Genomic DNA, 24,378 nt, shown 5'->3' with positions numbered 1-24,378 from the left:
ACAGATTCCTGCCATTCCTGCCGTCACTCCCTAGACCTCTACAAATAGGGAGGGAAAAGTACTGTCCTAAGAACTATACTGTTTCTACAGGGAGCTGCAAAGCAACATTTTGTTGGTATAAATACACAAAGTCCATGGGATGTGCATATAGCAACTGTGAAGCAAGTAGCAAGGCCATCTAACCCTCAAATAAAAAAAGAAAGAGTTCGTACGCAGACATCTTGATAAATTGCAGATGCCAAGCTGACATCCAGCTCTGGTCATGATGTTGGAGCATTCCAGAGAGCTCTGTGCATGTCGTGACTCCGCGGGACCCGGGCTCGCTCTGATTGGAGTTCCGTGGAGATCTGGGGACAAGCAATTCCTGGGTGAGTAAACGGGACCATCTGCCGCAGATGTTTCCCTGGCTGAACCACGTCAGCAAACTGAGGAGCTCAGGGAACAGAGACACGGCACCAACTATGGCAGAGTCAGGGGAACCTCTGCACCTCTAAACATATCGGGCCCAAAATGTCAGATAAGAAGCAACAAAATGTCTGACCAGAAGTAAGCTTTTGTTGTTTCTTTGGAACTGAAAGTGCCTTGCAGACAATCTAAATGAAATTGAGATGACATTTTTAATTGGTCACTGGGGACAGACACTTCTTGTGATTATTAAAAAACACTCTTCTGTTCCAACTTTGGCCAACCCGCTTGTAAGCAGGACAGTCTGGCAGAATCTGCCAATTAACTTGGCACATACTGGGTACAACCAGTGCAAATGGAAAAGTCAATGTTCACTACCGACTCCTTTTTTCTATGCATTATATTAAACTCCATCAGGTGCTGAATGGCACAGAACAGGTTCAAGGTTCAAAGGTTAATAAACATCTACTGACATTGTTCAGTGATTTTAACGTGATTCTCTGCAGCTGTTATTTCCACTGTGTGCCTGCTATGCTCTTTCCAGAGTCTGTTCAGAGACTGAAACCTACTGAAGTGAAACAGTATGAACTCCTTTTGCAAGACAGTGAAGTCCCTTCACTGGCAGCGTGTAATTCACACACAACATCTTACTGAGGAAGGAGAGAAAAAAGAAGAAGAGGAAAAAGAAGAAGTAGAAGAAAAAGAGGAAGAAGAGGAGGAGAATAAAATAAAAGAGTTCAAGTTCATTGCTCCAGCATTCATATAACAGTGTTACAGAGGATGTGTTGAGTGAGTGAGTGGTGGAAAAGAAAGAGAGGAAGGATTTCTCATCTTCTTTGATGACAGCCAACATCTTGGTCTTCCTGGATCACAAACAGACTCTGTTCCTGCTTCCATGTCTCTGCACCACTGACATCGACATACCCTCAACATCAGCTTAAGGCAAGCAAGCTGCTTTTGCAAGCCACATTCAAGAAGAGTGCATTTATATGTAAAACCCTCAGTTGCCCCAAAGTATACATGCACAGCAGTTGTGCTTCGGGAATGTCAGTCTTCCGTGTAAATGTTGCAGAGAAAGAGAAAGAGAGAGAGAGAGTGAGAGAGAGCGAGAGAGAGAGAGAGAGAGAGAGAGAGAGAGAGAGAGAGAGAAAGAATGTACAGACTATTCTTTTTTCCCTTCAGAGCATATCAATTTTCAAATTCACATTCTGCTGCACATTTGTGACTGATAACCGTGCAGGAGATAAATATTGAGATCAGCCCGAGCGTCTTTTGACTGGGGAATTAAGTAGGTGCTTAGCATTCACTAAACATCTGCTTTCACCAATCACATTCCCCTTGCTCCATTTGTCAGCAGTTCTCTCTCCAATACACACACCCCAACCACACACACATACACACATAAAAATGGAGCGATGGAAAAAGAAAGAAGAATGAGTGAGCCAGAGAGCGAATGGGAAAGGAGAAGGAACGCGAGAGTAGGGCATTGATATTCTGCTAATGGTGCTGAGAAGGAGACAAGGGTAATGGGGGTTAACACGGGCCTTCACTTCTACTTTCTATCCAGGCTTCTCTTCTCTTAGGGCCCAGTGCTTCATCCCATCCCAGGCTACCCTCCTCCTCCTCCTCTCTATGATCCCCCCACTCTCACCACCCCCGCAGAGGGCTGTATGGCCAGAGGGGATGTGGGGTCCGTGGGGTGGTGGTGGTGGTGATGGTGGTGGGGGTCCACTTTCCGCTGCGCAAACATTTATAATTAAAAGCCATGTCAGGATTGTGTTGATCACATGGCCTTCACCTCTTCCCCGTTTTAATTGCATTTCCAGGGGGCAAGGGCAACGCCATGGATCAAAGGCCTCCTGATGCAAGACTCTCCCTCTCTCTTTCACTCACTCACTCCCTTCCTCTCTGAAGAGCCCACTCTCTATTCCTCTCCCCTCGTTCACTCCCATCTCAGTCCCTCACACTTTCTCCATCTCCCAATCTGCCCCTTTCAACTCATCCTCACCACATCCCTCATGCACTCTTTCTTTCACTCCATCTCTCCCTCCCAGATGCTCTGTCGTAGCAAATATTAGCAGTGTCCACATCCGTTGAATCTTCCCCTTGAGCCCCTTGCATTATACATGGAATATTTTTCACCACTCCTCCCATTCTTCACATGGTTTTTGTATTTTGCAGCGTAAGCTCACATGTTCGACGGTACATTGTGTCTTTGAGTAAATTGCAACGTGCAGTCGGCCCTGCTGGATGTTTGCACGAATGAGAGATTAATAGCATATGGTTTCTCCTTCAAAAGCGCGGCCAATCTGGGCTCTTTCATTCCTTGTTGTCTCAGCTCGATTGTTGTGGTCACCCGCCACAAAGGCAGCGGCAGCGGCAGCTTGAACTTATCTTCTGTGTCTTTTAGAAGGCGGAAGGAAGGGGAAATCAAAGCACCGGGGAAATCGCAGCGGGCAACAAACACCCAGCACCACACTTTTCAAGTTGCCCCACTTCAAATAACCTGCCGACAAATGCTAGAAGCGTTGCGCTGTCTATCTCTGCGGATAGTCCCTGCCGTTACGCTAAGCTACGCTACTCCCACTCGAATCAAAGTTTAAAAAAAAATCTAAAACAGTGGCTCTCCATCGGACTTGTTTTCAAACTTAAATGAGATAAGGGCCAGGCTTGAGTATTTCAATTCATTGCTGCTGCTGCTTTGGTTTCATTTGAGATTTCTTGAGGAGACTGATTTATCTTCTCTCTTTATTTCACCATCGTGACATCCTTCATTAACTGAGAAAGTAGAAAAGATCAGAGAGATTGTGCGGTGTGATATTGATTTATCTCCTGCATTTGATCCTCATAACCTCCATTGCAAGGGAAGTATGCTAAGAAAATACCCTGATGATTGCTCCTTTATGAGAAAAACATGAAAATCACTACTTCTCTGCTTTGACAGACAGAATCAAAATTGTTCTCTTTTAATGATGCCACAGGAATCTAATTAGAGGAAGATCGTTTTTTTTAATGCGTGAGAAAAAAAAGCTTTATCTTGTACATCAAAGCCCTTGTCTTTTTTGAAAAAAGTTTCAAAGCTCGTAGTTAATAGCAATTTAAGAAAGCTAACACAAAAAGGAACTCTAGGAGGGTCTGACAGGAAAGTGTGTTGTTGCTGTTTAGGCTTGAACTGAGATGATGCAATGAAAGAGAGAGGGAGAGGGAGAGAGAAGTAGAGAAAGAGACCTCTTCAGAGAGCTTCATACGGTGAACCAACAAATCTCACCCTTGGAAAACCAACTGATAAAAATACAGCGAGACAGTCAAACAAATGAGAGGAGAAAGAGGTTGTGGGGACACCCTACCCTACCCCTACCCTACCCTACCCTACCCTACCCCACCCTACCCTTCCACACCCTACCCTACCCTTCCACCCTACCCTACCCTATTGTTTCCCGAGCTCCCATTAAAGGTTTTGCCTCTCCAGAGGTCTGGCTGGCAGTCTCCGCAGGGAGAGGTTAATGGCTGAATGGAGGCTTATCTGCTGGGGGAGAGAGCTGCAGGCCATAGGGCTGAGCTGCATCAGCGAAGTCTATCTGACCCGGGACGGCTGACTCTCGACTCCGCTCTGGTCTGCCCTCTCTGACCGGGGACGGACGGCTGACACTCCACTCCGCCCTCTCTGGTCAGGCATGCTGACCCAGACTCCCCCCCCCCCCCCCGCTCTGTTCTGTTCTAAACATGTCCACTGCAATCAAACGCAGTAGCGATCAAATGCACATTCACAGACATGCACATATAAACTCATTTGCCTCAATTTATCCAGTGCAAAATCCACAACCTCCCAGCAACCCACACAAGTTTCGCCTCGAACACACACACACACACAACCACCCAACAACTCATACAGACACAACCACCCAAGAACTCATACATACCCTAACACACACAGGAACTAACTGTTTCGTGGGAAAGGACATACCTCATGACCAATCTCTGTAACAACGCTAAATCCACATTTATGGCCAAGCTCCTGCCATTCCGCCAACATAAAAACATTGATGCGAGACCACATAAAAGCTTCTGCCTCCGCTGCCCCCTCTTTGACCCCAGAGCACCAACTTTCTAGACTTCTTTTCCCTTGCTTTCCCTTCCCTTTTCCCTTGAGCTACCCCCCACCCCCCCCCCCCCCCCCCCACCTACCTTCTCCTCCTCCTCCTACTCCAAAACCATTCAATTCTAATAATTACAGTCTCTTGAGGTCCAATTAAGCCATATAGTTGTTAAGGCTATGTGTTCCTCAGCGTGACTGATGGTTGTTCAAAGGGAGCTGAAACAGGTCCTGGGGAGATGCTTCCTGAGACCAGGTGTGGCCTCGTCTGGGCTTCAGCCGGTCTGGACAGGAGCAACTGCTTCAGTTGCATTTCATACATGCGGCAGGCATGCGGCAGGGCTGCGCATGTTCTGACTACACTGCAAGCAGAGCGACTTCCTGCATGTGAAAGCATGCAACAAAGCCACACACTCGTACACACACACAAACACGCTCATAAACAAAATGCACAGCACTAAAACACCAACATACACAATCCATCTCCTGAGGCTACAGAAAATAGAGAAATTATACAAATGACACGCATATACACATACACACAGACGCACAGGCACACTCATAAACATACAGACAGTCATACACAAACCAGACCAGACTGTCCTATCCATCTACTGTGGTTACAATAAATCCAAGACTGAAAAGTCATGAGTTAGCCCAGAGGGTCAGATTTGATTGGGAGAGGTTTGAAAAGGTAAGGATTCCTACCGAACATATCTCTGCCTGACCTGTCTTTTTATGGGTTGCTCCTTACAGTTGCTATCTGTCTCGTTTCTTTTTTTCCCAGTGAATGTTGGGGTGAAATGTCTCGGAGTCAGCGTCAGATTGAGTCAGGCATGGTATGTGAGGGGAATGCGAGAGGCCCTTTTGGGCTGCAACAACCGACACAAATGTGATTTATGGACAAGAGCAATGACTCAGACTTTGTGTCCACCAAAATCAACCACAATCTGCAGCCAGGCACATCTTACCTTGATCATCACAAATTTGTGTCTAATTCAACTAAAACACAAACAGCCCAATCAGAGCACCCAGTCTCTCAAAATGGCTTCCTCATTTAATACTCTTCAGGAGCTTTGACTGAAAAATAAAACTTCTACTCCAGCTAAGGTAAGCACGTTTCATGTTTTACAGATGCTTAAACATTTTAATTTCCCTGTTCTAAACACACGTGACTTTCTCTTTTTCTCTGAGGCCCAACCAAAAGCAACTCAATTTTCACTCTCAACAAATATGTCTCAGACTCACAATCCACCTCCAGCTTTGACACATTCATCTGGGGGTCCCTTTAGTTCAACTACAACAGACCAGACTCCCTATTTCAAGTGAGTGAGTATAATAGCATTTTGGTTCTCTTTCAAATGACATCGGGATGCCTTTCACAGCCAGTGCTTGGGCAGAAGTGGTCAGGGATCTGCGTTCAATATTTTTGTCAGATATATTGTAATTCTTGGGTGGGTGTGTGGGGGTGAGAGCAGTGAAGGCGACGGCTGGCTTATTGCTTTGTATTTCCCCCGAGTGCCCATCCTGTTCCTTTAGCCTGAGCTGCTGAGAGAGAGAGAGAGAGAGACATGCTCCAGACAGGAGGAGAGATATAGAGAAAGAGAGGGGTGAGATTAGGATAATGATAAATCATGAGGAGAGTAACAGATTTGGTACAAAAATAAGAGGTAGCTAGACAGAGAGCGGGAGACAGATAGAGAAAGAGAGAGGAAACCTTGGGTGCTTAATGGTCTTGGCATCGTAAGGACAACAGAAATCACTCAGATGAGTTATGCAAAAGGACACACACACACACACCCACACATTGATTTATACCAAATGCAAGGACCAGTACACGTACACACACTGTATATATAATAAATGTGCACGTACACACAATCCCAGCCACACACATGAAAGCAGCCTTGAACAAACACACACACACATGCACACACACATGCACACACACACACACACACACAAACACACACACACACACACACACACATCTGTAATGGAATTTTAAATGTACCCAGCCCATTTTCCATGCATGGAAGCGATAGAACTGTTCTAATTTGGAACCGAATAGGGCACAGGGAAAATAGTGCACAGTGCTGCGTATGGCACTGTAATAGCCTTAATCCTCTCACCTCTCTCTCTCCTTTCTCTCTTCTCTCTTCCTCTACTTCTTCTCCCTCATTTCCCCCCTCCCTCCCTCCCTTTCCCTCTCATTTCTTCACTCTCCATCTCTGTAGGTCATTCTTTCTCTTCTTTCTTTTTTTCCCTCTCTCATTTCCACTTGGCTAGAGAGGGACAACTACTGGAGTTTCTCCTGTAAAGGCTGCCATCAAAAAACGAGGCCCATTTTAGGCAAAACTGATTAAGAGGGAAAGTGTTAAAAAAATGAAGGAGAGAATGGCATTAAAAAAAAGAGCAAATACAGCATTGTGAGGGTGTGATATGGCAATTCCTTTGTCTCATCTCTGGTCATACAGAGTGCCTTCATGTACCGTTAACAGAATGTGTGTTTCTCATCTAATTAGGATCATGTAGTTCTGAAGACCAGTCAGATAGCAATACTCTTTCATTATACACTCCATCATCCAATGATGTTTTGATCATGTTAAAGTCCTTTACCTAAAATATACTTCAGAAATGTGAACCTAAAAGCCACAACTAACCCACCTGAGATATGGAGAGCTGTTTATACAGCACTAATAGGGTTCCTAGCAGTCAGTTTTATTAGCTAAAAGCTGTGAGCTCTTCAGAGCTTTGGAGAAAGTTTTTTCTGCTGAGTTCTGCCTGCTGGAAAAGTTCGATGAAGGGCCTTTTAAGAAAATGAAACTCTCTCTCTCTCTCTGTCTCTGTCTCTCTGTCTCGTGTGAAAGTTGGGCCGGGCTACGTGGCCAATCAAGATGACGAGATGCTTGGCAATTACTGCCAGAACTGGCTGTCAGCGCAGCAAACACAGCAAGCCAGTACCATGACGGAGAAAAAAAACACATTTGATCGGGAAGCCCAGCAGCCAATCAGCCGTTGTGTAACTGAGCCGAGTGCCAGCCTGAATCTTAGTCAATGTTTGACGTGGAGCCTTCAAGGACCAGTGCTCCGCTGTTTGCTTTCATTATAAATCACATTCATTAATGCCAATCTGATGATGGATTCCCCATTAACGATTTATGATGAAGAGAGAGAGAGAGAGAGAATGAAAGAACGAGGCAGAGGGAGAGCTAGAGAGGGAGAAGACAAAAACAGAGAGAGCAGGGGAGAGATATGGATAAGGAATGATGGAAATAAAAAAGACAGAGAAAGAGATAGAAAGAGAGAGAGAGAGAGAGAGAGAGAGAGAGAGAGAGAGAGAGAGTTGGTGGTGGTGGTAGGTAGCTGTCCGACTCCTGTAGCTTAGAGCACAAAGCAGAGCACATAGCCTCTCCCACAAAAAAGAGCCTGAGAGATATTTAGCTGGCCACTTGAAATACACTCACACTCTCTTGTGAGGCTAAGTATCCAGTGTCCGTATATCTGTGTGTGTGTGTGTTTGTGTGTGTATGAGCATGTGTCTAATGTTGATTCAGACTGCCCAGACGCTGTCACTTGCATCACGCTCTCACTCTCTTGTGAAGCAGGGTATCCAGTGTGCGTGTGTGTGTGTGTGTGTGTTCCAGACACCTTAGAAACCCAGCCACTTCCCACCAGACAGTGAGTCATGGCTCAGGACGTATTTTCTCACAGACCTACAAAGAAATGCGAGGGGGGAAGACAGAAATACGCAGATGAGCAGTGTTTACGATGCCTCAGTGAAACCCCATTTCAGAGTTCCAACCTTCTAGAGAGGAGCCCATTAAAGCAGCTCGTATTCTCTAACAGCATTTCTCTGGCCAGTCAAAACAGTATGAGAGAGAGAGAAAATGAGAGGGGGTGAATGAGAGAGAGGTGGGTTGAATGAGGGAGAGAGAGATAGAGGGTGAAATAGAGATAGATGGGGTAAATAAGAGAGAGAGGTGGTGAATGAAAGAGAGAATGAGCGAAAGAAAGAGTCTGAGATCAACCCATGATGCTCCAGCTAATGTTTGTATTTCACCTTTTTTATAGATGGTGTGTGTGTGCGTGTGTGCGTGTATGTGTGTGTGGGTTTACCTTTTCATGTTACGGTGACGTTATTACTGTGTGTTCTGTCTCTTTTGCGCCTCAATGTTATAATATCAATGAATGCGTTCTTTTATAGTTCTTTGTGCTTTGGCAACACTGTATCTAAACAATCATGTTAATAAAGCAACTTTGAATTTCAATTTGAAGAATTGAGAGGGGGAGAGAGAGAGAGAGAGAAGAGAGAAAGTGAGAAAGACATTCCTCCAATACCACGTTATGAATCACAGTATCCTGGGGAGAACAACTTACAGTAAGTACACACTAATACCATAGGAAATAGATCCCAACTTAAAAAATCTGGACCATTCTCTTCTACTCTCCTTCTCCATTTGTCTCTCCCCCTCTCCCCCTCACCGTTTCTCTCCCCTGTTGTCTGAGAGTAATTATGGGACTGGGACAGAGCAACGTTTTTTAATTCCTCCATGTAATTGATTTGGGGAGGGGGGTTGCCTTTGTTGATAATGGCCTGGGGTCAGCACTGACCTGCTGTAGCCTGTGGTTGGTGAGGAGGGTGTTGGGGATGTCTGGGAAGATCTCCGTACCTCGGCGGGGGCGGCGAGATTAGATTTGTCGTGGTGGCAAGGGCCCGCTGCGACCCTCACCTTAATAACACGGCTCTCCAAGCTTAATTAAAATGAAGGGGGAAAAAAGTTGTACGGCCTGCTGAGTGTGTGTGCAAGCGCATGTGTGTGTGTTGTCCCTTATAAGAGAGCGATTCCATTACGTATGCATTTGTGTGAGAGTGTTTATGCTCCCTATAATTACGAGGTTTTGTGTGTGTGTGGAAGGGGACCGACCTTTCGTGGTGTCCCTGATGAGCATGAATCCTACCGTGACGGCCTTGACCCTGGCTCCCCCTGTTGTTCCCTCAACCCAGACCATGGCCCATAATTAGGTGGGGAATTATATGAGTAATAAACATGCCTCACGGGCCCTGCACATCACATGACCCCCCACCGTGAGGGGCTATATTTATACTTCTGCTTCGGTCAGCATGTGACAGAGTGAGAAGGGACATTAAGTCGGCTGCATCTTCGCCGAAGCATGAAAAATGGCATCGGTTTTGTCTGGAGTCTCAAATTCAATCTTAACGCCACATTCGTCACACCACTGCCATATTAGCGTTGCCGTAAACATTAAAGGAGTTTCCTTCCTATTGATACACTGACAGATATAGGTATATGGTGCATACTGCATACTTCATACTGCTAATAGTGTGGAGATATCTCTAACCCAGTTGTCCTTTTTTCTTCTCCAAAGACATTCCTTTGTGAAAAGGCTTTGTGTTAGCATAGGGAGGGGTGTTATCACATGCATGGTTCAAGGCCATTATCCCTCCCATTGATACCTTTCGATGAAGCATGTCAACCACAAAGGTGCCTGTATCCAGCCCTGGACTCCTGAGTGTTAATTGGATGGTGTTTGTGTGTGTGTGTATGCATCCTCCCAATTCTAACAGATACAGTTTCAGTGTCTGAGGCGGTCTGTGGAGCGTGCGGATGGCTTGTGCATGGGCTGCCAGTGTAAAGCGCGATGTGGCGTGAGAAGTGTTGTTCAGCCCGGTGTTGTTCAGTTGCAGCTTTGAAGCCCAGCTTGCACTCATCCCCCTCATGCTCTCAGCCAAAATACTGCACTCACCCAGACCTGCATGCACTGAAGCCACACACACACAAAAACATGCATGCACGCACACGCGCACGCACAAACACACGCACAGACACAAGAGCGCACACACACACACACACACACACACACACACACACACACACACACACACACACACACACACACACACACACACACACACACACACAGGCACAGGCACAAGCGCACACACACAGGCACAGGCACAAGCGCACACACACGCACACTCACAGGTATGCATACGGGCAAGCATATATCATTTTTAAAGCCATAGCTGTTTAACGATACAAGCAGTAATGCACGAACAAGCAAGAGCACCAAACAAATACCATCACACACAGACACACACACTCTCACACACACACATAAAGCCACATGATGTACATAAACAGAGGGTGGGTGAGGAATTAATCACCCCATAAAACACAGATGGAACTGCAGCAAACATGGCAGGTGTTTTCTGAGGCATGGATATCACTTGGCGATGACACGCCGCCCATTACCCGTCGATGCTATTTCTCCCTACCAACCCCTCCGACGCCACTAAACGCCTCGCCCTCCACGCAGAATCCAATCGAGCGCGACCGGGCCTTGCCGGTCATTTCAAATTCCTGACAACGGCACGTCGAGATCAATGGTAATACCAGTTATCCAGAGCCATTAACAACTGCATCTGTCGTCTTAGAGGACAGGCGAGGGGCGGGGGGGGACTCTATCGAGAGGGAAACATACCATGACTGCTTAACAATCAGCAGTGATTCACTGACTTAATAAACTCCAGGCAGAGCCACTGGCGCACTACAGAACTGATGGCGCCAAAATGGCTATGGTCGAGAAGAAACAGAGCATAAACCACTCTATTTGACAGAATTAGGGGTCACTCCATGGTCGCTAGCCACTGGTGTGATATGCGTATTACTTCCTGCTCAAGTACTCCTACCATATAAAACCAGCCATATACTGTATATGGCTCTTATGAGTGATATGAAATGACTCTGAATACTGCATAACCAAACGTATGAGCCAAAATGGCTGTCATGGCCCCATGGGACCAGGGCAAATGTGTGGAGAAAGTGCTCTACTGCCAATGCCATATGCAGTGGACACAGAGGACACTCCATAGGTGTGAGACGCTGCATACTTCCTGCGTACCTCCTCTACCCATCCATCACCGGGCACCGCCCTGCTGCGGGCAGCGGCTCTCAGCCATCTGGGCGAGAGGCGCGTGGAGCCATCAGCGATGACAGGTGAGGGAGAACAGCTGTGGCTCTCGCCACACATCCCTATCGGTCTCCTCCAGCAGAGCACTTCACTGGTGTATGACAAATGGCCATAAATAAGGAGGGAGAGAGAAAAGGATAGATAGGAGGATGGATGGATGAATAGATAAATAGAGAGAGAGAGAGTGATAGAGAGAGAGCGAGAGAGAGAAAGATGGATGGTGAGAGGGTGAGAGAGAAAGACCCATGAAATAATATCTCAATTGCATATACCATCCAACCACACACTGTTCACTGGCTTTATAGCTTGCTATTTGCTGTGCTAACTCACCCCACGCTCTTGTAATGTATTGTGTAGAAAGAGGATAAAAGTGAAAATGGGAGAAGTACTCGCAATGTGGACAATTAGGCATGGCAATTACATGGGAAAGTGACTGTGTGGCTTCTAGACTGGTGTGAGTAGTAAGAGAGAATATGTGTGTGTGTGTCTGTTTTTGTGTATGTGTGTGTGTGTGTGTGTGTGTGTGTGTGTGTGGTGGAAAAATGGAGAGGGCAGGAGGCCAGGGAGGAAGACACATGGAGATAAGAGAGGAAGAGCGACGGTAAGACAAAGAGGAAGAGAAGGTCTCTCAGCTGCTGAATCAAAGGGCCCTGGAAAGATCAATCACCCAGAATAGCTAAAAGACCTTTCAATGAACCGCCTTTAATCTCCGCCGCAACGTTACAATCAAGCTGAGAGTTAGCGTCATCGAGGGGGCCCTAGGGTTTAATAACTACCCCTGTGTAGAGTGTAAATCTTTAATAGAGGGCAAACTAAGCCAGCAGGCATTCCCCCCTCTTTCCTCCCTCCCTCCCTCCCCTTTACTTTCTCAGTTTAACACACACGTATATGTATTATGTATGTACAGTATATGTATACAAGAAGACTTATGTGTATATATATACTGTATACTGTATGTATACAAGAATAACTGACCACATAAGAGAAATGAACAAAAAGATGAAAATAAAACATACACAGACACTAACATACACACAGTGGCAGTAGGCTGCATATTCAGTTGTGTGTGTCACCAGTACTTACCGGGTCACATATGAACACAACTGCAAATACCATATAGTCAGAACAGGTTAGTAAACACTATGGCACATGCATACAGAGCTTGAGCAGCACGCGAACACACACACACACACACACACACACACACACACACACACACACACACACACACACATACACCCAACACTACAGTACATATAATTAAGCTACTCATACATGAGGTTAATTTGCATTTGCACCTCTCGCCAACTCTTGGGTGTAAATATTTATAATCTGATTAACTGTCAACCTCTGTGCTCTCTGTGGCAAAATGATGAGCTTAAAAAATAATCAACTCTTCATTACAATTTTACAAATACCTCTTCATTATTGAGAGCCTGTGTGAAAATCGGGGCCGTGCTGAGCATCTGCTAATTGCTGCTTGACTAGCATGGGATGGAATGAGGGTGGTTGACTAATTCACCCAGTACAAACTCCCCAGTGGGCTTCACTCATGGTGATATGGTGAAGTCTTGATGGGGCAGGTATAGAGAGAAACCAATAATAGGAGAGAGCGGTTGAGAACCCCTTCTATTAGCAAGTTCTTTCTGATTATTTGCATAAATTGTATCAGGCATGAAAACGGGTAAGGGGTGAAAAAGGTGAGGAGGATATTACCCCTCTGGGGGGGTCCGGGGGCGTGCCCCCCCTGTAAGTAAAATTTAAATATTCCATATTTTAAAGCGTCAATCTGATGAAGTTTGAGATGCTTTTTTTCCAACCTGGGGAGAGCTGGAGAAACTTAGCTTCAGCCATGAGTCAAAAAATATTTTGGCCTCCTTACTTAGTATTATGCAAGCCATTTCATGCCAGCCTGTCACTGGGTCTATCATTTACAGTATATGAGGCACAATGTGGTAAGGGCACCACAAATGGCTTAATGCATAGCCCCCACGAGAGATGCCGTAACTTAACTTGTCTACTCTTCCATCATGATTGACAGCCAATACAATGTTATGTAATTCAGATTTCAATACATTTTATTGGCGAGGCCCTTCGCGTTAATATTTCCATGCACTAGCATCATCCAGTTATTCAACATAATAAATCAGCGGCGAAAAAAACAATACAATCATATATTCTTTAGAAGTACTAAATGATGCAAAATGTAAGGATCTCTTTTCATTTATGGAATTCTTGTCAAGAAGCTCCTATTAAAGTATCCATCTATCTACTTCCAGTGGCACTTGCTCTTGACTGCTTTGCCTCATAGCTTGGCGACTTGGCCTTTTTGAGCAGAGCATCACTGAAGCCTTCCATGTGACAAGAGTCCCCTTTTCAGCCATGCTCACCTTTCTTGTCACCAAAGTGCTTATCATGTCAGTGCTCAGGGTTGCACTGTATTGGGTCTTGTTTATGGTAACGAGACTGAAAATTGTCATCTGACGTCATGATTTGTTTTATACCTGCAAGGCTTGTAAGTTGACTGGCTGAAATAGTAGGAATTATTTGCTACGTTAACAGTCTGTAGTCAAACACCTTTGCAATGGTCACTTTGCCCCAACAGAGCGATTCAAAGTTAGAACAGGGAGTCTCCGTGGCGTTTGAGTTAATGTAGCTAAATTATCTTACTCCATCAGTTATTCACACCGTAGCCGTCTCGTAACCAGGCTAATCACATCATTGCTAACTTTTTCATACTTGTATCTGAAGGTTATGCCCCTTGAAATGAATCATCCCGTTAAGTTACCGAACACATGTTTTAACGTTTTATATGGTAACATTACGGTCACACAAAAAAAATGCGTCCAGCAGGGATTCCAAAATTGTCCGGGATTTTGCCTTGTCGGATATTATTGTTTCTCTGGGTCTTTCACAAATGAGTTATTACGTCTTTACACGTTTTGGAAAGGGTATCACTTACGTTCCACCTTCTTGCGCGAGCTCTGTCATTGGTCAAACTTTCCCAGTGTTGACAGATATAATTCATTATCCTCCAAATACGATCATTTTGAGCCTTTGATATGATACGCAATTTACAATCTGGCAACACTGAGGACCTTGCCGCCGCCAGCACTAGTTCAGTACAAATGTACATGTCATCTGAATATGAAAAATATGTCCAACCCCCCCCCCCCCCCCCCAACAAAAACAAAACTCATCGAATCTACACGATTCACGTAGGTCACCTATTTTGTTTTCAAAACGGCGAATTTCGCTGAAAGGTGAGTGATTCTCATGCCTGTTGTATGTGTGTAACAGAAATGTGTACATTTGTGAGTCTCTGTGTGTGTGTGTGAGTGTTCACTGAGGAGATCTGTATGTGTGTGTGTTTGTGTGTGTGGCTGTTGATCGAGTGAATACTGTGATTACTGCACCATTCATCAATGTACTAAATTAGACAAGGAGGAAAAACATGTACACATTCATCTATCTCTCCACCAACCCCCCCTCCCTCCCTCCTCCTTCTCCTCTTCCTCCATCGGACTTTCACTTTCATTGCCTCACAACAGTCACTTTTCATCATGTCCACCACAATGCAATCGAGCAGCCCCGTGTCTCAGCAGCCAATTAAGCTGTGAGTGGTGAGCAACGGCAATTAGATTTAATGATGGATTGTTGATCGTAGCACCGGCTCCCTTCTGGCGTGGAGAAACAGGCCTTAAGTCGCAGCCGCATCAGTCGAGGAGCTGGCTCTGTGAACTCGGCCTCGGCGCAGTCAATAGGCCCCGCTGGCGTCGGAATGAGAGCTGCCTCGGAAAGGATAGCCGGCGGCTAAAGTTACAGATCAAATCAGGGGGGACTATTTGCCGGAGCACCACGAGAGTGCGCCGAACGAGTGTTTCGACATCTTTTGTTTGTCTACAGCAAGGGAGTTCCAGCAAAGTCTTCAGCTTCACTCAGAAGTAGTTTATTACAGCTGTATTTTTTGTAAAGCATGGAACTCAACTGAAATGGTAAAGTGGAATACAAAAGGTAGAATCTGGTATACTGGTGATGTGTTGTATCTCTCAAACTGATTAAGGTTCAGTGGCATAAACTGGTCAAGCTCAGGTAGCCAAAGGAGCTGGACAATATGACAACTAGGTGGCATGTCACCTTTTATGTGAATTATTAGTTGATCCTTACAACCATCACAGCGTTGCCCTAGGGGTCAAGGTCAAGGTAATTTAGTTAAAAGGTAATTTAGTAAAAACAATTTTTACTAGTGCACTAATTCAGGGTGCACAGTCTTAGTTTAACACACCCTTATGCAGATCTGTAGATCTGGGCCTGTAAAAAGTGTGACACAAATAAAGTTGAAGTGAATTCAATTTATGATCAGAGCATGGTTTTGGGGAACACCATAATGAAAGGAGTGAACAATCGCTTCTTCCAGTGCAGCAGCCCAACATGTGGTATAAATCAGAGCCCACATTACATCACAGGCTCGGGGAATGCGAAAAATTAAACACGCGCGTTGAGTTTGGTCGGCTAAATATCATCAATCACGGACGACCTCCAGAAGAAACTCTTCCCGAATAATGGATAACCGTGGGGGCCCCCAATGGGGATCAGTGACAGCGACGCCATAAATCCCTCCCATTCAAATAATCAGTAGTGACCTGGATTATATACATCATTTCCCTTGATCTGGCCTCAGACACACACCATTTCCTTTAACATCTTCTCCCTCCCTCCCTCTGTCCTCTCCTTCCCTCCCTTCATCTCTGTAACGCCCTCCTGATAAGATATGCCAACAGCCACTGTGTCATTTACTGATAACATGCAGTCAACTGAAGGGGATATCCTAAAGTAGCTATGGGCAGAACCATTCATTCAACAGACAATTTCAAATCAGAGGGGAAAAGACTTTAATGAGAATTTTCTAGAACCCTTTTTGGTGAGTGAATTCAAAGGAACACAGACACAATCTTTGTTAAGGATCTACAGTGTTCCTTGAACTGTAAAGGCATAGCTGCTGGTTATGCCCAGTGAAAAGAAGTCCTTGTCTAGAAAACAGATTTTGCTGGAGTGTTCCAAACATTGTGACCAAACACTGTGAAGCTGGCCTCATGACTCATACATTTGTGTGCCTATGTGTGTATAATCTATATAAGAATGTGTGTTTACAAAGATGCACGGATCTTTCTTGGTGTATGCATATGTGCATCCGCAAATAAAGACAGTGCATAGTGTGTGTATCTGTGTGTGCCCAAATGTTTGCTTGAGTAAATTTGATGCTATTTGTATGTATCCCCATAATCCCATATCTGTCTCGTATCTCTGTGTACATTTCCTAAATAGTCTGCTTCTATTCTGTGTTTGTCAGTGTTTGGGGGACACTGTGTGTATGTGAGTGAATGTGCCTTGACACACTGTATGTGTGCATGAATGACATTGCCTGTGCGTATATGTTCACATACAGGCAGACTGTGTGTGTGCGTGTTCGTGTGTTGGATGCAGGCTTGTGTGCTACTGTCCACGTGTGTGTGTCTATGTGGTGTGTGTGTGTGTCTGTGTGTGTGTCTGTGTGGTGTGTGAGATGCATGCTTGTGCGCTGCTGTCCACGTGTGTGTATGAGTCTATGCGGTGTGTGTGTGTGAGATGCATGCTTGTGCGCTGCTGTCCACGTGTGTGTGTGTGTGTGTGTGTGTCTGTGTGTGTGTGTGCCCTGGCGTCTGGGCACTAGAGTGTCTGAGTGGTGGGGTTAGCAGTGGGCTCTCTGGACGCTGGTAGACAGAGTGGAACCGGGCCGATGCCTTTTTAATGGGCTGCCTCTCGGCCTAAACTGATGAGCGTGGCTCCGTGGGGGTGAGGGTGGGAGGGGGAAGGAACCCTGAAGCTCGCCTCGCTCGCTCAGTCCGGCCATTCATCCTCTAACTCCAACCCTAGTCCCCCCACCCACCTCCTCTCTCTGCTGCCTCCATTATCGACCCGCCATGCAGTTTGGACAAATCGCTCCACCACTGCTCCTGACTCCCTTCCTCCTCCTCCTCCTCGCCACGACCACTCTAGAAATGACCACACTGGAACATGGCCATGTGCTCTTTTAACCCTAGTCAGCAGGGTGAAGCATGTACGCACGCACTCACGTATGTATGTATGTATGTCTGTATGGCTGTACACTCTTGTTTTTGAATCTGCGCCTGTGGGGCTATTCCCATGTATTATTGAACCTGCTGAGAAAACTGTCAATACAACGTTCTGCATTCCAAGTCTGAAGACCATACACCATGCACTTAGTCTGGGAAGTCCCGCCCCACTTCTTCCGGCCAAATTGATTTTGCCTCAGAACTGGGTCTGGCCAAGTTTGCATACCCGTTCATTTCAAGATTTCCAGAATCCTTGGAGCCAATCACAAACTGGCTTTTGGCTACCTGGCGCGCCATTGGCGGATTTAAACTTACCACGGCTACGTTACAAAAGCTACTGCACGGAGAGTTTTTAAACATTGGACATGGTGGCCGCCGAAGCACCGCAAAACTTCGATAAGGCAAGTTTTCTTTGAAAACAGAACAGAAACTTGCCCTGGAACAATTCATACAGAAAAAATATGTGTTTGCTTTATTACCGGTCGTTGTATAGTATCGTTGGTCTGATTGGTTAAAGGACTGTCCAATCAGGTGGCTGAAGTGGAGCACCGTTGAGAGTTGGCCAGACCAACTGAACAAATGGAATGCAGTGAAGGGGCAGGGAATTCCCAGACAACCATGCACTATAAAAAACTGACAAATTTCTTCGATCAATGAATCCCAAGTTTTTTACATGTCTAAACAGAAATGTACTAATGTGAATGCCTTCCTGCTTTATATGTATTTAAGTCTGCAATTAATATCACTATGTACTTTTAACAAACGAACACTAACCCTACAACTAACTCCAACAGATCAAGTAAATCTTATATAGATTTATAGACGTATAGACATATCCTTATATAAGCGCACTGCATTTATACTTCATACTTAACATGTTAACTAAATATAATTATTATGAAGGGAGGCTCTCCATCTGTAACTGTATTCTAATGCCTGTACACAATACAAGGTATGTTGACCAAAGGCACATAATCACTTTACCTTTGAAATGCTCTATCTTATGGTCATTCCACTCTCATTAGAGATATAGAGAGGCTGACTCACAGTGAGGCTTAAGGTTAAGGGTAGTTTATTACTGCTCTGCCGACACCAGATCAAAGTCATACCTCTGATCAAGTAATGAACAGTGATAAAGATTAACAGCCCTCCATCATCTTTTATACGGCAAAAGAGGACGGAACACACATATACATTGAGTATACATTTTCTTTAACATTTCCATTATAATTGGCAACATCTCTCACATTACTCCAACCTTAATCGGATAGCTCTTCTTGAATGGATTGTAAATTGATAATAAACCCACGTCACAATGGGACATACTCCCATGTCGGCAGGTGTGTCCCATCTCAACAACGTGTTCTCCTGGGTCGCCTCCACTCTGGTCAGTGTGTTCCTGGCATGGAGCATATCATGGCCTTTGTACAGACTAGAATACTGCACTTCAGGTAACCTTAGCCCCTCCTTTCTCCTCACAAAGCGGGATGTATGTACAGTATGTGAGTGTGTGTTTGTGTGTGTGTGTGTGTGTGTGTGTGTGTGTGTGTGTGTGTGTGTGTGTGTGTGTTTAGTTCTGTTCAGATAGTTGGGCTCATGACACCACTTTATTAGAAAATTCCACAACACCCCATATGGAATGTTTCAGATTCAGATGCATAGCAAGAGCTCTCATTGACACCTTCAAGATCTAGACAAAGCCCTCTCTTCTCAGAGAGATATGTTGAGAGGCTTCCTTTTCAGTTGTCATTACTGAATGCATTCATCTGTGACCAAAGAAGAGGAGGAATGTTATTTATGCACAGGCAGGTAAGGGAAGCACCCGACTCCGGCTGTTACCTTGGTAGCGAAGCATGCCCAGCAACCAATAACAGCATGCCATTGTCAGGGTGAGGAGTCATCACCTCTGGAACACACAGATGAGATGTGTGCATGTGTGACTGAAAGGTGTGTGTGTATGAGAGTATGTGAGCGTAGGGCTGTGTCGATTGCATGTTTGTGTGTATCTGAATGTGTGATCTGTGTGAGAGACTGAGAGCTTTGTGTGTTTTCTTTCATTCCTTTTCAGTCGGCCTTCTCTTTCTGGAACATTCTCGTTCGCTTCTGCTTCACTAAGCAACACGAGTATGCCTCATACATACCCTCTTTCCAGTGTCCTTGAGAGAAGAAAGACTGAGGAAGAGAGAGAGAGAGAGAGAGAGAGAGAGAGATGGATTGAGCAAGAGAAGGCAAGGAAGAGAGAGAGAGAGAGAGAGAGAGAGAGAGAGAGAGAGAGAGCACAGACTGGGTCAAATGGGTTAGGAGGTGGTGAATACTTCATTGTATTCTTGTTGTTGCCTTCTTGTTTTGCCAGCTTTTTTTGTTTGTTTGTTTTGTTCTTGTTGTTTTCCAGACTACATCTGGATGCAGCGCACTAACTCTGACCTTGGCATTCACCAGGCCTTTTCTCTCACAGACTTGCAGGGGGGGGCTACGTGGAAAACAAAACCAGCCGACTGTCGTCCTCCTACCAATGAGCCATCTGGATGGCCGGGCACGCTCTAATTGGTAACCATAGCGAGCAAGCACAGCGCTTCCTTAAATGTCATGGAGAAGTTTAGCCCCTCGGGTCTCTCAAGGGACGTCTCCGGCACCAAGTTCTGCAGCGTTGCAGTGTTGATGGGGAATATTTTTGTATCTTGACCCGAGCAAGCTAATGGGGCGATTAAAAAAGAGCAAGGCCGAGAAAGAAAGAAAGAAAGAAAAAGGGTATCATAATATTTCATTACCTCAGTTTTGTGCCCCAAGAGACAAATAAAAAGTCCCAAACAGTCCTCCTGATGAGGAAAAAAATATAATAACATGCAATTTGGCGCATTTTTTATTATTTATGTCACCAATTTAGCCATCAACCATGCGTGGAGGACCAGCGCGCTCACTACGGTTCGCCACGTGGCGCAGTTCTTAAGTGCTTCCCCACCGCTTCTCGCCGTGGCTGGAAGTTAAGTAATGGCTGATATTATGGCTCAGTAGCTTTCGCGCTCATAATGACCCATAACCTTTTGTGATACGCGTTAGAAATTAGATTCTCCAGTGTGCAAACCCATTTAATACACAAGACCATCTGAGCACTAAATTGAAGCAGAGGTCTCCATTAAATGCAGTATCGCCGTGCAGCTTAAATGTATTAACAAATTAGATTAAAGCCACTGTCTTTTTTTTCTTTTTATTTCACACTCTTTTTTTTCTTTTCTCAGATCTCGCGCCCCTTTCTTGGTGAAAGCTTAATCACAACTCGGGCGATCCAGAGCGCAGATAGCGTCTCGGTGGGATCTCCCCAGGAGGAAGTGTGGAAAAAATAAAAAGTGAAATGAATCTGACCTTCTTGCCAAGGGTGTGTCAATCCTCAGCATGTTCCACACAAATGCAAAACACACACACACACACACACACACACACACACACACACACACACACACACACACACACACACACACACACACACACACACACACACACACACTTAAAGATAATCACAGCATTTGCCACTTCTTTAATCTGCCCTCTGAGCAGTATCCAGAGGGGCTGAGAACACAACACACACACATATAAATCTATTAATTTTATCTGCACATCTACAAATGCTTTCTATCCTCTGCCAGTACACAAACACTTGTGGATCTTCCTAATTACTGTTGACTGGCAGTCCAGCTCGTTGGTTGACGCTGTGCCAAACAGATGCCCATGCCTGAGTCGGGCATGAGCTGTCATGACCACACATTAAGCAAGCATGCAAAAAGAAAACACACACACACACAGTGTCTTCAGAGCCTTGCTGTGACCAGCTAGCCCGACCACACAGAACAGAGAGGAAACAATGGCATCAAGCAGGGGACAGAAAAGGACCCTACACTGGGAACAGGTGGCAAGACTTTGAATGGATTCCCTATGGGTGGCCAAGTCAAGCTAGGCAGCGGGCTAACTATGGTGGCTTTGTTTATATTTGTGTCTGTGTGTCTGTGTGTCTGTGTGTCTGTGTGTCTGTGTGTCTGTGTGTCTGTGTGTCTGTGTGTCTGTGTGTCTGTGTGTCTGTGTGTCTGTGTGTCTGTGTGTCTGTGTGTCTGTGTGTCTGTGTGTCTGTGTGTCTGTGTCTAATTTCCACTCGGGTCCTGTTTTCATTATCGTTATAAAAAACACCTATTTTGGGTCATATATTGTTTGTTTAATTTTCTATCTCTCTTTCTGTTTTTTTCCTCATCGCAGCGGCAATCTATTTAATGTATCCATGGATACGACGTGGAGACGCATCTAAACTAAAATGACCTTACAGAAATACATGTTCTGCCAAGCCATCTGTTCTACTAATAGCCGCGATGAAAAATAAGGAGGCAAATTACTGCCTTTGGGTGAATTTGATCATCTTGCCTTAAACAAGATCCAAGATCAAACATCACTGTTACAGCGCTAACAGACTTACCTTTTCTTCATCAAATGCGGTGAGCAGTGATTGCATAATTGAGTTGCGAATACATAGGATGTGTCTTGGGCCAGTTCGTTTCACTCATCGGGTTGCTGATTGATATAACACTGTGCGCAGACACACATAAACACAGATCCTGAGAGTCTTACTGTCTGATACGAGCTTGTAACGCACAGAAGATGCCAAACCCCAATCACATAAACCTAATTTACCTCCTCAGACCTCCTCTGGAGAGCGTGCATAATACAGCCATGGGGATCGGACCAGGATCAACGCTAAAACCCTGTAGAATGGTGGACTTCCGTAAACAGTGCGTGCTAATCCTCAACTAAAGCAATGAGTTCAGTTGAACTTCGAGGAGCAAAAAAATCAATTCGCTGTACCTAACGTGCCAACAAGCACCATGCAGGGGGAGCGGCTCTTTGCGTTGGCTAAAAGCCTTGCTCCACCCTCTCTCGCTGGCCCTGCCGCTTTAAGAGTATGGATAGCACAGAGAGGGAGGCTTGGCTTATGTGATAAAGAGAGACAGGCTACTTCATGCCAATCCCCATGGCATCTCGGACAAGCGGCACCTAATTATTTTCCCTCCTATGGCCCACTGGGTTTTAAAGGTTAATTACTGTCTGTCTGGGTAATGCTGCCTGGTCACAATAATTACTGCTCTGTCTTTCTCGCACTCTCGCTTTCTTCTTTTACATTCTTGCTCTTTCTCTCTCTTCTCTCTATCCCCCACCATGAGTGGGCCTCTTAAGTTCTTTCTGAGGAACTGACACCTATGGCTATCCCGCTCACATTCTCCCCCTCTCTTTCTCTCTCTCACACACACACTCTTCCTCTCACTCTCACTATCTCTCACTTTCTCTCACTCTCTCTCTCTTTTCTCTCTCTCTCGCACACACACAAACTCTCTTTTTCTCACTTCCTCTCCCTCTTTCTCTCTTCTAACACTCTCAGTCATACGATCAGTTTCTCTCTCAAGCTGTCTTTCTGTGAGTCAGTTTCTCTCTTTCTCTTTTTCTTTCTCAGAAGTCACTGCTTCACTGCCATTCTTTGACTCTTTCTCTCAACAATCAATCAGTTTCTCTCTCTCTCAATGTATTTCTCTCTGAGTCTTCCTTTCTTTTCATCTCTCATTCTTTGCCTGCGGTGTCAGCTAACAGCCTTGGCGTCCCTCTGGAAATCAGGCCTTTTTTCCTGTGTTGCTGGTCTGCCTGTCGTCTCCCATTGTGTCAGCCGGAGCAGGAGAACCACACAAGAGCTCCCCTCACGTCACCCCTACCCAACATAAGCGGTCCTGGCAGGGAGGAGGGCAGCGGAGCGATGAAGAAAAAACAACAACAACAACTAACCTCCCCCCCCCCCCCCTCCCCTGACTCACTCACTCGTTTTCCAGCCCGTATTCCCTTGCTTGCGCTCTCTGTCTCATGCTTTCTCTCTCTCTTTCTCCGTCTCTCTCTGTCTGTCTTTCTCCGCTATGCTGTTGGGTTTCGGTCCGGTTGTCTCCGGTCATCTGATGTTCCTCTCTCCTCCCCTTTCCTCTCTACTCACATCATCCTCTTCTCTCCTCTCCTCCCATTCTCCCCTCATCCTTTTCCCTCTTCTTTCCTTTCACCACTCTCTCACTCCAGTGGTTCAGACTAAGCATCAGTGCAAAGCCAACCCTGGATGCCAAAAAAGGTTACCTCCTATGGTCGCGATAAACGAGTCATTACGGCCAACTGTGTCTGTGATTGCATCCAATTCCACAGGTGCAGTAAATGACTAGTGCATGTTGCTCATGGCCAGGTGATGGTAAGGTGGGGTGTAGGGGATATACACAATTGTATATTAGACATATGAGACACTGTGTGTGTGTGTGTGTGTGTGTGTGTGTGTGTGTGTGTGTGTGTGTGTGTGTGTGTGTGTGTGTGTGTGTGTGTTGTGCAAAAGTCGGCTCTAGAGGCAGGACGAGCTCTGTCAGTTGAAGGGTGTAGACCTCTGAAAGTACACACAGCTGTGTGTGTGTGGTTTTGTGTTTTTTTTATATCGTCTGTGAGCAGAGTGTGAAAAGTGCTAAAATTCAAGTGTGAGTGTGAGTGTGAGTGTGAGTGTGAGTGTGAGTGTGTTACCTTGTGTAAGCAGCTGAAGGGTGCGGACCTCCTCGCGCACGCGCAGCTGCAGGACCTGCTGGAGGATGTGTTGCCGCTGCGACTCCTGCATGATGCCCATCCGTTCCAGCTTCCTGTCCGTCAGCCTCATCAAAGCACGACCTACACACACACACACACACACACACGCACACGCACACGCACACACACACACACACGCATCAA

General features: G+C 45.6%; 1 protein-coding gene across 1 annotated transcript in view; it reads right to left on the bottom strand.

Moving 5' to 3' along the window:
- The window catches only part of samd12 (sterile alpha motif domain containing 12), a gene marked incomplete at both ends in the record, with an annotated part of 62,258 nt that overhangs the window by 12,271 nt on the left and 25,609 nt on the right, over nt 1-24,378 (bottom strand). The window contains one exon of the mRNA XM_080837508.1: nt 24,175-24,315. Within this exon, the coding sequence (XP_080693634.1) occupies nt 24,175-24,315 (141 nt within the window). The remainder of the gene's footprint in view (nt 1-24,174; nt 24,316-24,378) is intronic.

Source organism: Sprattus sprattus (assembly GCF_963457725.1).
Source record: "Sprattus sprattus genome assembly, chromosome: 4".
Lineage (NCBI taxonomy): Eukaryota > Metazoa > Chordata > Actinopteri > Clupeiformes > Clupeidae > Sprattus > Sprattus sprattus.
Note: the sequence above shows the minus strand (reverse complement) of the source record. Positions and strands in the feature narration are given on the sequence as shown.